This window comes from Prinia subflava, chromosome 25 (genome assembly GCF_021018805.1).
Source record: "Prinia subflava isolate CZ2003 ecotype Zambia chromosome 25, Cam_Psub_1.2, whole genome shotgun sequence".
Lineage (NCBI taxonomy): Eukaryota > Metazoa > Chordata > Aves > Passeriformes > Cisticolidae > Prinia > Prinia subflava.
The window spans coordinates 5,842,994-5,856,483 of NC_086271.1; the positions used below are offsets into that span (position 1 = coordinate 5,842,994).

The 13,490-nt window shown below is 46.4% G+C and overlaps 1 protein-coding gene across 6 annotated transcripts in view; it reads left to right on the forward strand.

Moving 5' to 3' along the window:
• The window catches only part of URB1 (URB1 ribosome biogenesis homolog), a 44,696-nt gene extending 31,317 nt beyond the window's left edge, over window positions 1–13,379 (forward strand). The window contains exons 30-43 of one of the 6 annotated variants that reach the window (XM_063419263.1): window positions 333–435; window positions 3,261–3,421; window positions 3,781–3,892; window positions 4,182–4,288; window positions 4,821–4,964; window positions 5,580–5,689; window positions 6,318–6,494; window positions 6,829–7,070; window positions 8,057–8,656; window positions 9,201–10,604; window positions 11,651–11,733; window positions 12,177–12,378; window positions 12,628–12,765; window positions 13,021–13,379. In XM_063419263.1, coding sequence (XP_063275333.1) covers window positions 333–435; window positions 3,261–3,421; window positions 3,781–3,892; window positions 4,182–4,288; window positions 4,821–4,964; window positions 5,580–5,689; window positions 6,318–6,494; window positions 6,829–7,070; window positions 8,057–8,656; window positions 9,201–9,412 — 1,968 coding nt within the window. In that variant the 3' untranslated portion in view covers window positions 9,413–10,604; window positions 11,651–11,733; window positions 12,177–12,378; window positions 12,628–12,765; window positions 13,021–13,379. Of the gene's footprint in view, window positions 1–332; window positions 436–3,260; window positions 3,422–3,780; window positions 3,893–4,181; window positions 4,289–4,820; window positions 4,965–5,579; window positions 5,690–6,317; window positions 6,495–6,828; window positions 7,071–8,056; window positions 8,657–9,200; window positions 10,605–11,650; window positions 12,379–12,519; window positions 12,766–13,020 lie in introns of all 6 variants that reach the window. The other 5 variants (XM_063419264.1, XM_063419265.1, XM_063419266.1 and 2 more) reach the window with 5 other exon arrangements.
• Window positions 13,380–13,490: the final 111 nt, after the last annotated feature.

Sequence of the window (13,490 nt, forward strand, 5' to 3'; positions counted from 1 at the left end):
CGGCAGAGGTGATTGTGCATTGCAAAGATTGTCATGTATGTGACACCGGGATTGGACAGCCCAAGGATCCACTGGCAATGGGCTCTCCAGCCTTTCTTAGTTTGCTGACGTGCTTCTGTAGCTGTTGGTGCTGGTCGGGGGATATAGTTGTGGATATACTCTGATAGGGAAAGCCAGGTTTAAACACAAGCGTGTCTCGCCCTGTGTTGCATCGCATTTTACAAGGTGTAGTATCGAGTGGTTTATAGTGGGATGAGGTGATTGTGGAAGTTTGAAGCCAAGCTTGAAATTGGAGTTGTTCTTTACAAATACTGGTTTGGATTTGGTTTCAGGGGATACAGGAGTCCCTGTATAAAGATGAAAGCGTCAAGAGCCTTGATAACTTCTATGATCCTTGTTTTCTACTTCAGCTCTTCAGTGAACTGACCAGACCAGGTAAAGTGAGTGTTTCTCTTCGATATTTAGTGTTAGGTTGCTCTGCTGCAGCAGGTACACCTGGAGCTCTGTTATCCCTGATCCAAGAGCTCATACTGCAAGGAATTCGTGCCTGACTTTAGAGGGAAGAAGCAAACTACTGTGAAGGCTGTGACTGAACTGGTGGAGATCTGGCATGTTACAGGCTGTGATTATGGAACAGGGAAACTTCAGCCAACTCATTTTCCAGCAGACAGATGGGCATGAGGCCAGTATGTTTCACAAATAGGCTGGTGCTCTGAACTGTCAGCAAGTCTCTTGTCGGACATGATTTGACTCTGCACGTGCGCATCCCTGCTGTGCTCCATGGACACACTGTCCCTGGAGAGAGCCCTCAGAGGTCAAAGGGGGACAAGAAGCATAAGGGATTTCCTAACCAACTCTCTCCCTGTGTTGGTTATGGTTAAGCACTGTGTAGTTACAGATAGATTTGGCTTTCCACAGCAATAATGTTAGAAGCAATTGGCAGGCTGTCAGTGAAATCACACACAGTCCTTTGTTCAGCCAGACCCCTGCAAGTACAGCACCTGTTTGGCTGTGCTTAGCCTGTCCTTAGCTATGGTTTGAACTGCTCTGTGTAATCCTGGCAGCAGGAAAAGAACTGTCTTTCAGTCCTCTGAGGAGAAAAGGTACCAGAGCTGTTTGGCATTTTGCAGTTGGAGGGATCTTAGGCAATCCAGTTAATGCTGGGCCTTTGAGGTGCACTGGGATGAAGAGCATGGACAGCAGCTGTCTCTGGAACCTAGTGTTGATAGCTGGGAAAAGGACACTGGCAGCACCATCCACCCTGTGGAGGGAGGGGTTTGGTGTCTGTTGCAGCCCCAGCAGCACTGCAGCCAGTCTGTGGCTGCTGATGTTGGAAGCACCAAGGCTGAGGGAATTGCTCATTGTACAGTTGCTCAACGATGTCCTTGTGGAGTTGAAAAGTCGGTGGCTGTTCTGAACCCTGGAGAGGAGAAAATAGCTCTCTTACCTTCTCCACACAGAGTGAGAGTCCATGTCGTAAGAGGGGCATTTTTAAAGGGATTTTCATTTTTAAAGGGATAGGCTTTAAACTCAAGTGGTTTGAGTCCCAGTCCCATGGTGCTTGTAAACCATGTCGGCTGTTCTTGGAATTCCCAGTTCTTTATTTATTTGCTCTCTGTCCTGGCTGCACAGTGCCATCAGAATACGTAATCGTGGACTTCTTGCTCGCTGAGGAAAAAGTAAGTCTGGAGTTGGGCAGATAGCAAGTTCTATCTATCTTTAGCTCTGGTAAGCATCTTGTGGAAAGCTTTTCCATCCTGGTTCTCAAGGTCCTTTAAACAAGCTGGATGTCAGACATAGAATTAAATTAGGGTGCTTTTCTAATAAGAGCTTGTTATTTTATGTTAGTTGTTGAACATATTCTCCAGGGGCAGCAGGATGGAAAATATTATCACTGCAAGTTTTCAGCGAAGGAAAGTTTTCCAAATAAATCTTCCTGTGGACTGCTGAAGTGAGAACCTTGGATTTCATTCTGTGGCACTACTCCACAGTGTGAATGATGAGTGCACATCAGCAGTTCCCCAGAGCAGCAGCCTGAAGGAGAGCAGAGAGGTGGCTCTGGGACAAATGGCAGTGGGTGGTGGGGAAGTGCAGACCCTGCTCTACCTGGCCCATAACGCTTAGAGCTGGCAGTAAGAAACTGCCAGGCATGAAGTTAAATTTCAGTAGTTCTAGTAGTTGAGAAAAAGATGAGAGAAATATCCCAGGTGCTGGTGCAGGGACAGAAATGATCTATGATTTTTTAAATGTATTTTTCAATATATATATGTATATACATATATACACACACTGGTCTGTGTGAGCCGTGATGGGGGAGGAGATCAGTGGACCAAATGTAGGTACTTGACAGTAAGATTGCAGCCCCTTCTTAAAGAGGAATATTTGTTTCTAGAAACTTCCTCTTGACCTTCAGTGTGCATGACAAGAAAATACATGAATATTATTGCAAAACTCACGGTACATTTGTAGCTGGTAAAATAGTACCGAGGTACCATTGTGCTCCATTCCTGGACATAAGGTGGAAGGTTCACACCAAGGCATTTCTAGTCATCAGTGGGTAGAAATGGCAGCAACTCTTCAAAACACACAAAACACAAGCCCTTCAAGGAGAAACTCCGAATCCTGGTGGCAAAATGCTGTGGAAGGTAAATGCTGCATTGAAGGGTGTGTTTGCTGTTTTCTGTTGGGCTGATTTGTGGTTATTGCTGTAGTTTTACTCAGAAGGGCTCCGGGGTAGAGCTGAGTATTTGGCTCAGAGCAGGCCTTACCAGCAGAGTCACTTGTGCCTGCACAGGGAACATGTCTGTGGTTTATGGGCTATTTATGTGATAATCTCCCACCCTTTCTGTCACAGATGCTTTTTAGTGCTGGTCTTTCAGGCACCCAAAAATGCTCTGGAGAGATGAATTTTGCCTCTTGCTGTTCTTTGTAGTCACCTTTGCTGAAACAGTGAGATACAAGAGGTCTTTACAGAATTCACCCCTAACTTTGCATGGCCTAGTGGGCAGGATCATCTCTGTCTCACATAAATGAGAATAGCCCCATGGATTTCAGCTCAGGTTTCAATTAAATTCCTGTTCAGAGTGAATTGCTGAAGCCCTTTGTCCGCTGGAGGAGCCTTCATGCTCTGAGGTCATGGTTTGTGGGGACAGGGCCAGAAATGGGTGCTCGTGAAATTTGAAGGATTGTAATGCTGTTACACACCCTGGGACATGTCAGTGCTAACACGCCTGTGCTTTCTGTTCCTTTTCCCCTCACAGAGTGTGTGGTGGCCTGTCAGAAGTTTGTGGAAGTCAATGCCCTGGGGCTCACAGTGGCTGCCCTGAGCAGCTACGACTCCAGCATGAGAGCAGCTGCGTATTTTGTCCTGGCTTCCTTCCGCTCCCATCTGGAAGGGGCTCGCTTTCGAGAGAAGAGCCAGGTAAGGCTCAGCTCATTGGCAGGTGAGGCCTTGTAGGTCATGGACATGTGTGGGAGAGATGTTGCCTTGCCTGTCCATCTGCATGCATGTGGTGAGACAGCTAAAAGAAGCTTTTCACCCTCTCCCCACTGTTTCTCCTCCACTGCTTTGTGTTTCCTCCAGTTACAATCAATGGACAGAGAAAGTGGGAAATGTGTTTTAGAAATTCTTGGGAATTTTGCTTGTGGGAATGGAAATCCCGATGGAATTGATATTTGACCCATATGGCCTATGAAATGTCCTAGAAGCTGATATGTATTCATGCTCCTGTTGTGCTCGTGTGGGCTATGGTTCAGGCTTCTCTCCCCGGGCTCTTGCAGTTGCTGTATCTCTTGGATGCTGTGCAGAATGGAATCAGGCAGCCAAACCTCAGGTTCACCTTCTCCCTGACCCTCTACATTGCCCGTGTGGCACAGCAGATCCTGAAGCCAGGTACCAGAACCTCCTGTGTGTGTCACTGCTGGGGTGAGAACCAGAGCCTTGGGGAATGCTGATCTCCTCAGCTGCTTTGTGCTCATGCACTGGTGACTGAGCTTTTCATTCCAGGGAAGGGAAGGGAGGGATGGGGGAGCAATGTAATGAGCCTCAGAGCAAAGGCCTTCTGCAGTTCCTGGGTTGTTCTCCCAGCATGGAACACTGCGCAGCTTCCCTTTATTGCTGCCCATGGTTGTGGATTGGGAGCGTTGTCCTCCTCCACAATGCCAGCTTCTTCTCTTCACAGAGGACCACATGTACATAAAGGTAAACAGATTCCTTCTGTCACACCAGTACTTGGACCTGAGGAAAGTACCAGGTTTCTTCCAGCTCTTCTACAGTTTTGATTTTGAGGTAAGAGTCCCATTTTAGGTATCCAGTAATTCTTAAAAAATTTACAGAAAAAAGCCATAAAAATATATTGCAATCTCATTCTCCCACAGGTGGTTAATTAGAGGCATCTTTCTTGTGTTTGATGTTGGAAATAAAAATGTTATTTCTGTGGGGTTTTTGTCGTTTTCTTAATACTAACACGCAATGACTTGTGCTGTGTATGCTCTGTGAGCATAATAAACAGATTATCCTGCCCCAGCTAGCTTACATTCATCTCTGAGTTCAGATTAGTAACGTTGAGTTCAACTGAAGTGTTTTAGGAACAGCAACTTCTACAATTCCATTTCCACTGCATGTTTGGGCTGCAGACTGACTGTTCCTGATGGATGTTAGTGATTAAATGTGATTGGAATGGAAATTGAGAAGTCCAGAACAGGCTGTGGTAAGCCCTGAGCTGGCACTCACAGGGAACCAGAGTTTTGTGCCCTTAGGAGCAGGTATTAGTTGGAGATGTCTAAATGTCTGTTGGTGATATTTTTCTTTGTGCTTCCAGTACAAAGCAGAGCGTCAGTGGATCCTCAGATTTCTTGGGGAAGGGCTGCGTGACAAACATTGCTATGAGCTTTATGACTACCAGAGGATTTTCCAGGTCATCCTTTCCTTTTTCAACAGCCCTTTGTGTGATGAGGGCTCCCAGGTAAGAATTTAAAAAGAAAGCACCAAAAAACCCCAAACCTCAGAAGTTTGCATGGCTTTTAGATCTCAAGTACAAAGCAGAAGGGAGCAGCTGACTCTGCCTTCGCCCTCTTGGGAATCTGCTCCTTGTTGATTTATGTGTGGAGAGGGAAATAATTGCTTATGTCTAAACCAGTCACATCCTTATCCCCTGAAACTGCAACAGGTTCCTGCCACCATGGAGCCTCCCGTGGGTACTGTGGTTTTGTGCCTGCAGTCAGGGCCTTTTCTCTTTTGGGGTCTCTCTTCCCCAGCCAGCATATTTGTTATCTGAACAGTGCTTCAGCAGTAGGGAAACTCACTCACTCTCAGGTTTGGGAGTATCCACCCTGAGTCTTTCAGGTATCAAAACCTTGGAGATAAAGGTAAAATTCTCTTGCTACCTGAGGACTTCTTGTGAGAGTAGCACCTCTGGTGTGAAGCTTTGAATGGAGAATGTCTTTCCTTCCCTGGGGTTGCTGAGAACAGGTGGTGTTCATTTTACCTTGAAGTTGATCAGATACCAGTCCAATTGCTAGTTCTAAGTTAGATAATTAGATCCTGACTGTAAAAGAACAAGCTACACTTTGTGTTTCAGAGTCGTATTCTGGAGATATTACAAAGTGCTGCCCGTGTCACCAGAGGTGCCTATGAGCTGATCCAGGATCACAGCCTCCTCACGTGGGTCCTGCACAGCTTAGAGAAAAGGTAACCAGAGAAGTGGAGGAGACATGGGAACAATTTTACTGTCCACAGGAGAATAATTCTGTGACTGAGTATGAAAGCAAAGGTGACAGGCAGGGAGACAGGGGCACCAAGGGCTGTGCTGGCAGAACTTGCTGAACTCTGAGGTGTCCCTTGTGATTTTGGAAACAGAATCAAGATGCTTTCAAGTTGTGGTCGGAGGGATGATGGTGGAGGGGCTTCGTGGATTGGAAAACACTTCCTTGAAAAACTGAGAAAGCAAAATGGCACCTTGTTTCGGTGTCTTTACCTTTTAAATTTCAAACACCCTCCTTTCCCATCGTGTCACAGGACCTGCTGTGCAGGAAGTGGCACAGTAATGGCTTTGAGCTGTCTAGAACATTCCTCCTCCCCTTGCCTCTCCCTCACATGTATTGACATCCACGAAAAAATCTTTTCTGCACAGAGTTCCCTGACAGGTTCAGGCAAGTGCACCAAAAGTGCACTAGAATATGGTCCCCTGTAGGTGATGGGCCAGCTGCTGGTGAGGATCTGCCTTCCAGATGTGTTTGGGTTTTGGGGGAGGTTTGTTTGTTTGGTTTGGTTTTAATGTGTTGTTTGTTTTTGTTTGGTTGGTTGGTTTGTTTTTCAGGTTTCTGGAAAACAAGGTGATAAATAAAATTACTTCCTTACTCCATACTCTGTGGCTAACAAATTTAGGAGACAAGAGAGGAAACAAGAATCAATCCCAGGAGAAGAGGAAATTTCTTCCTATTCAGCTTGTAAATGAATTTCTGTATGTTTTGGTCACGTTAATCAAACATATTCGGTAAGTCCCTTGTTTTGTTTTTTGTTTTAGTCGATTCGCATTTCATCCTCTGTCCAGTTTGAACTTTCTTAAGGCCAGGAGGATTTCTCTGTCTCTGGCAGATGAATGGCTTTTTTCACCTTCAGTTTGTGTGTTGAGTCGTGAATTTGGATGTCATCTCTTTGACAGGAGGGTTCAGGTGTTTGAATACACCGGGAAAAAGTAAAATGTGCTGCGCAGTTGCTGTCAGGTCCTCCGTCCTTAATTCCTGGCCATTCCGCCAGTAAGGATTAAGAACTGTACTTATTAATTAGCATGCAGGAAAATGCATGGCCCTTGTGTTTTCTTTTGGCAGGGCTAATGCAGATGTGGCCCAGCTGACTGAGTTCCTCAGCACCCTCAGCTCCGTGCTGGAATACCGTGCTCTCGTTGTTGAGGCTTTCAGGGAGATGGGGCGTTTCACGGCCAACGACAGCGTCCTCTCCAGCAGGGAGCTGCTGCTGCTGCTGCACAAGTGGAGCCTTGTCAGCAAAGACCTGCAGCTGCAGGAGGACCTGCAGGCCCTGGCTCAGAAGTACCAAAACAAAGAATTGCTCAGTAAGTGCAAAACCACTTCAAGGAAGGCAGATTTTGTTGCAGCTGTTAGAGACCAACAGTACAAGTGAGGCAAACTTCTCTGCAGATAGTACCAATACCTTCTGTCAGACTTATGTAGCTTGAGGGAGAAGGAAAGGAATTGGAAAGGCATTTTTCAGATACTCTTTGTGGTGATTTCTAACCTTAACACAATTTGGAAACTTTGGAGAAACACAGTTTAAAAAGGAATAGAGCTTTAAAGTGGAACTTAATTGCAAGTCTCGTGTCAGGCTTTGAAAAATGGTATTCTTTAATGAAATCTTAACAGAAAAAGCAGTGCCTGGAGGCTTTTTGCTCAAAGGTTTGAATCATTCTGACTATGGATTGGGATCTGAAAGTGATGTGTAAGTAAATAAAACAAGTGAAAATTAAATAGTTGATTTTTCCTGTCATCAGTTTTGAAGAAAGGAAAAATAGATCAGGTCTTGTGTGATTTTTTCTGTTCTCTCTGAGAACAAAAAGTGCAAGGAACGTGGCAGTGGGAGGTGTTAAAACGGCACCGGTTTCCATCAGCAGCAACTGCTTTTGGTGCACATTAAAGCTTCTGTAGGTTTGTTTAAATGTTCTGTATCGGTTAAGAAAGTACCATGTATTTAGGGGATACTGCAAAAGCTTGAGCTTTCCTAAAGTTTTTCTCACCCTTTAAAACTTCTCAGAAAGACATGAAGAGAGTTTTTGGAGTAATGCCTGTAACTTACTCTGTGTATGGGCTGTGTTGCTCCAGGCTTCAGGAGCTTCTCGCGTCTCCTGGCTGGCTGATCTGGTTTGGAATCGAGTTCCAGCCTAGAGTCCCTGGGAGCTCCTAAATGAGGCTGCTAAACGAGGCTGCTACTTATCATTGTAACAAGTGAATCAACACAAGAGAGCACCTTACTTGCACAGTTTTGTACCAGGGAAATCCTTTGAAGTATCTGATGTTTGTTTGGATGGTGCCTTTCTTCTTACAGGAAATATTAAAGACAAGAACAAACTTCAGGCCTCATCTCATGACAGTCATCACACTCGGGCAAAGAACGAGGTGGAAGAAGATGACACTGCTGCAGACGTGGAAGTGTCTGAGCTGGAGAAATGCAGAGAACATCTGAATTCCATACTTGCCCATTGGGACCCTGATTTCCCAGCACCACCCTCCACACGGGGAGGGGAGACCCTCAGAGCCGGTGAACCTGGCAGCGAGGCTGTGGCTGTCACCTGTGCCTCCACTCACGTGGTTACTAAGTGGCTGCTGAGGTCCCTGGCTGGGCAGAGCCTCCTCAGGGAGCAGGACGTGTCCCCAGCACTGAGGTGGCTGCAGAACCGCGTCCTGCCACACCCTGCGGCCACGCGGGAGATGCTCAGGGATGAGACGCTGAGGAACAACCTCTTCAGGCTTCACACCCGGCTCTGCCAGGCCAGCAGCGCCTCGGCTGGGCTCTGCAGGGAGCTCGGAGTGCTCAGCTCCATCATGCTGCAGCTCCTGGAGGAGCAGGGCCTGGCCAGCACCTTCCACGAGCTTGTGAAATCCCTGTGCACATCAGCAGCGACAGAAGAGGATGCAGATAAGAGAGGTGAGTTGCCTGGTTCTTATCACTCATGTTACGAGGCAGTGGTGGGAGAAACTAGGAAATTCCATGGCTTTTTTAATCCAGTAATTTTCCCATATGCACATGGCTTCCAAAAGCAGGAGCTGTGTCTTGGGTGGGCAGCACAGAGCATGGTCACACTGTGAGGTTTTCTGACACTACGACACTGAGACTTCCTCTAAGAAACTTCCCTTGCAAGGACTAAAATGGAATAAAAGGTATAAAACAATTCCAAGAGGGGAAATTGTCTGCAAAAAACAAGTCCACATGGGCCTTGATGCTGATTCCTGTTGCTGGTCAGAGATGGCATCTGCCAGGTCAGATTTCAAACTGTTTTATTTAACTGGAAACTGATTTGTTCCTTGTGATTAGGATCACTGGATTTGGATCACTCCAGATTTTCCATCTAGGAAGAGAGTTAGGGAACTATATTAAAACATAGTCCTGGAGGTAAACAGCTTGGCTTGGTATTACTGTGTGGAAAGAGAAGAATATCTGTTCTGATTCTTCTCTCATCTTTCTTCCGCAGCTGTTTTTGTATTCCTGACTTCCGTTTACATCGGGGACGTGTGGCTCGGAGCACAGCAGCCAGATCTGTTCCTTACCCATGTCAGATTGGTCTGCACTAGTGCAGGTTATGAATTACAGGATGACTTGGAAACTCAGAAACAAGGAGAAGAAACTATTATTTCTCTTTGCAAAAAAATTTGGCTACATCGGAGCATTAATTCAGGGACCTAACATTTCATCTTGAATGTTTTGTGCTCTGCCATCATCACTGTGAGCCGTGAAAGCCTCCTGAGCTGTTATCATAGAGACCTTACTTCTTTGGTCAAAAAAATCTGCTTTATGACTGTGTGCAAACTCAGGGAAAAGATTTTATTCAACAGCTCCCACTGGAACATTAAAGCTCCAATTTCTCTTTTCTTGAACAGTCTGAGACACAATATTACTTACATCATTTTTATTACAGGCTTTTTTACCTTTTTGAAGAACCAGAAGGACTGTCTGGGCATGTGTGTGTCATTAATATCCATTTTTATTTTTATTACCTTTTTTAAATTTAAAAAAAATGCCCCAATCCATCACTGCTGCTGCGATGTGCGACAAAAGCCCATCTTCCCTCCACTTGGAACGGGTGAGAGATGGAACTAAACCCCAGAGCATTTTCTGCTCATTGATTATACCAGAGTTTTATGGGACTTCTCTGTGAAATCTGATAAATTGTTCCTGAGTGTGGCCATGAGGGTAGCTGAGCATGCCAGTGCAGATCCACAAACATACAGTGCCAGAATGAGAACCTTTAAAATATAAGGCAGGATTTATGAGATTGACTCACAACTGCGTGCTGCGCCCAGGTCCTTTGTACAAATACTGTACAGGGGAAAACCAGAACTGCACATTCCTTGTGATAGGTATAGAATTTTGGGGGTGGGGTAAATAAAAATGAGGTGAAAATGAGGGATTTGCTTGTACATGTAAATATTCTTGTCCTAAAGGCTCTGTACCAAGACTTGAGATGAAAATTATATTTCTTTAAAAACCTCCAAGCCCTTTAGAGGCTACATTTTGTGTCCTGTAGAATTACTAGCAGGTGCCGTCAGGAAATCCGTGAGCCACGCCTAGCTGAGCTGAGCTGAGCTGAGGCGAACCAAACCGAGCTGGGCTGAACGCAGTGAGCGGCACCGACTTCTGCCAAAGTGAACCGAGCTTTCCTGAAGAACCCAATCGAAACGGCTGCATCCGTAACAGCCGAGCTGTGCTGAAAGCAGCCGAGTTAGCACAGGAACTTTTCTTTCCAGTCCGTCAAGTAGCTAAATACCAGCAAATAGCTCTTTCTCCAGGAAGAGAATTGCACAACTGATGCCTGTGCCAATCACTCCGGGGTCCTGCAGTTCAAGGACTGCCTTGGGACTGAAAACATCTAGTGACAGTGAGTATTAATGTATGGCTGATGTAAGAGCAGCCCTGAAAATGCAATCCTCGCTTCTGGCCAGACACTTGTGGTATTTCTCAGCATGTTTTAAACTGAGATGGGTGTCCCGTAATCTAGGGACAGGGTGGACAAGGGCCAGCTGGGTCACAACCGCTTCTCTTAGAGCAGGGCACTGTTTCTGAGAGCCCCTGAGCACAGCTGAGCTGAGAAACATTCCTGAACGTGTCTGGATGGAAAGGGCTGGGATCTGGAGGGGCCACACCAGGAGCGGCTGAGGGCACTTGGCCTATTCAGACTGGAGGAGTCTGAGGGCAGAGCTCCCCGGGGGCTGCAGCTCCTGCCAAGAGGCAGCTCCACTTTCTGCTCCCTGGGACAGGGACAGGCCCCAGGGAACGGCTGGAGCCGTGTCTGGAGGGGATTATGTGGCACAGCAGGGAAAGGTTCTTTCACCAGAGCGTGCTGGGCACGGCCCCGAGGCTGCCCGAGCTCCAGGAGCGTTTGGACAGCGCTGCCAGGGGTGCACAGGCTGGGATTGTTGGGGGTCTGTGCAGGGCCAGGGGCTGCACTGGATGATCCTGTGGGGCCCTTCCAGCTCAGGAGGTTCTCTGAATTAGGTGTGACTTAATAAAACGCTTCATATAAAAAGGATGTTCGGGAATAACCAGACCCTTTACTTTGATTCCACAACCGCACCAGCCCCAAACGCGCCACGGGCGGTGCAGGGGCGGCCCCGGGAGCAGTTCCGGGGCGGTCCCGGGGCGGGGTCCGCCGTCACTGCCGCTGTCGGGGCTCGCTGCCGGCAGTAAAATTCTCTAAACCACTAACCCGGCTGCAGAATGGAATTTTCTGGGAAAGGGATGCTGCTTCTCCCAGCTTTGCACTGTTGGTGTCTTGGTGCAATTTTTCACTGTATCCCGTATCCCCAGAATCCATGGCTGTCTCAGGGTTCTTTCTAAAGGAGTGCTGTGTTTTGATTTTTGGCTTCAGAGTGGGAAGTGCATGATGTGTAACCTGTGGCATCTCATCTCCTGGTTCATTCCCAGGAACCCTGGAAAAGCAAGCTCTCATTCACGAGGAGCCGCTTCCTCTTGAAAGTCCAGCTGTCTTGCAAGAGGTGCCGCACAGGGTGAGATTGAACCTTACATCATTCTTTGTTGAAATCGCCTCTGAGAAACCTTAATATGCTTCAATAGTTTCTGCAGAGCAGCTTATTCCACCCAGAGCAATTCAGTGCATTGTAACATGCACTGGACTGCTTCCTGTAATTGCTGTCTTGTGCTCTGCAAGACTTTTAGCAACTTTTCCTTCAGTTTTCATGGTAGTTAGCATTTTCTGTTTATCAAGCACAGCATTAGATTCCTATTTCTGTCTCAGAAATTTGATATGATGTTTCTGGTTAGTTCTGATTCACTTCTCCAGATCTCCATTTAACTTTTAGCCATGTTTCTTCTGCCTCCTGTGGAAATGGACTTAATGCTTTTGCTGTAACTTTATCTTGAAATATTAATCATAAATGAATCATGGTAAATCAGGTTGATGTTTTGCTCTACTAAAATCTTGTGACTGCAGGTAGGAAGAGTTGGGAGCGAACAGTCTGAGGAAGTGGACTGTGGAAGCTGAAGGTTGTCCAGCCAAAGCTGAGTGTGTGGCTCTGACACTGACCAAGGCTGGGAAGAGTTACTGTGTGGACAGTGAATGTCAGAGCCGGGTGAGCTTTCACAGGATGAAAGGAGCAAGGAGAGAATCGAATGGAAAGAATTGCTGAGATCAGGTTTGAGCCCTTTCTTTGGGTTTGGGATTTATTTGGGGTTTTTTGTTACCTAACACTACTTAGCACTTACTTACTTGCTGTGAGATTTGAAGTTTTCTCCAAGAACTCAGAATGAATTTCCCCACTCTGCCCCACTGGTAGGCACCGCATCTCTTAGAAAAGCTCCTACCCTCCATCTTCACTGCCCCAGTTTGAAGTAGTGCTCCAGTTTAGCCCGTGGTGATGGGTCTTACATCCTTCTCTGTTCAGGTAACTGCAACATTTTGTTATTGACATACCTGCCAGAGGAGCCTACATTACTCCAGTGTAATTTGTGAGGCAGTTTCTGCTCTAACAAGTTTTTGAATGCTGCTCAACTGCAAGAGAGCTCCTTCTGGATATTTGAAGGTGAGAGAAGAGATGGTCGCATCCCAGGAGCCTGATTTTGGAATGTTTCATGGAATTGGCCCAGTAGCTTTTACTTGTGGGCTCTGCAAGTCTGCCCACGGCAGGTCCAGCCTGTGCTTCAACTTAGAGCCCTCAGTGGGCAGGGAAATGGACCTTGGGGAGATTGTTACAGCTCTGCTTAATGCTTTCTGAATTGGGATGATTTTCTGGAAGTAGGCTGTCCATTCTGACCCATTTTCTTCTCTCTCCTTGCAGACTGTGCCTGCTGAAAGGCTGAGGGGAGACCAGGATCTGCAAAATCTCTGACTCTCCGTGTCTTCCCGAGGCTGAAGCCGTGTTTGCTGTCAATGACAACCCAGTGGAAGACAGTAAAGACTGAAAACTTTGGGTTTTTTCCCCTGAATCCCACGACTCTCTCTGCAGCTGTGCCCTGCATATAAAAGAGTTTCCGGGTTTAGAAGGGTTTTACCTTCTGCAATATTATCTATAAGTCAATGAAAAAGAATCTTACTGTATCGATGTGATGTTACTTTGCTTGAGTTGTTTAATTAAAGCATATCATTGATAAGGGGTTTGAGCATCCCTTGGATGGCCCTTGGGGCTGGCAGCTCTGATTTAATTTCTCTTCATTCCTTTAATGTCTTTCAATTATTTCTTAAGCAATTACTGCAATTTGGACATCCAGTAAGGACAGCAGCATTCCCACTCTGTTGGATTGGGAAATC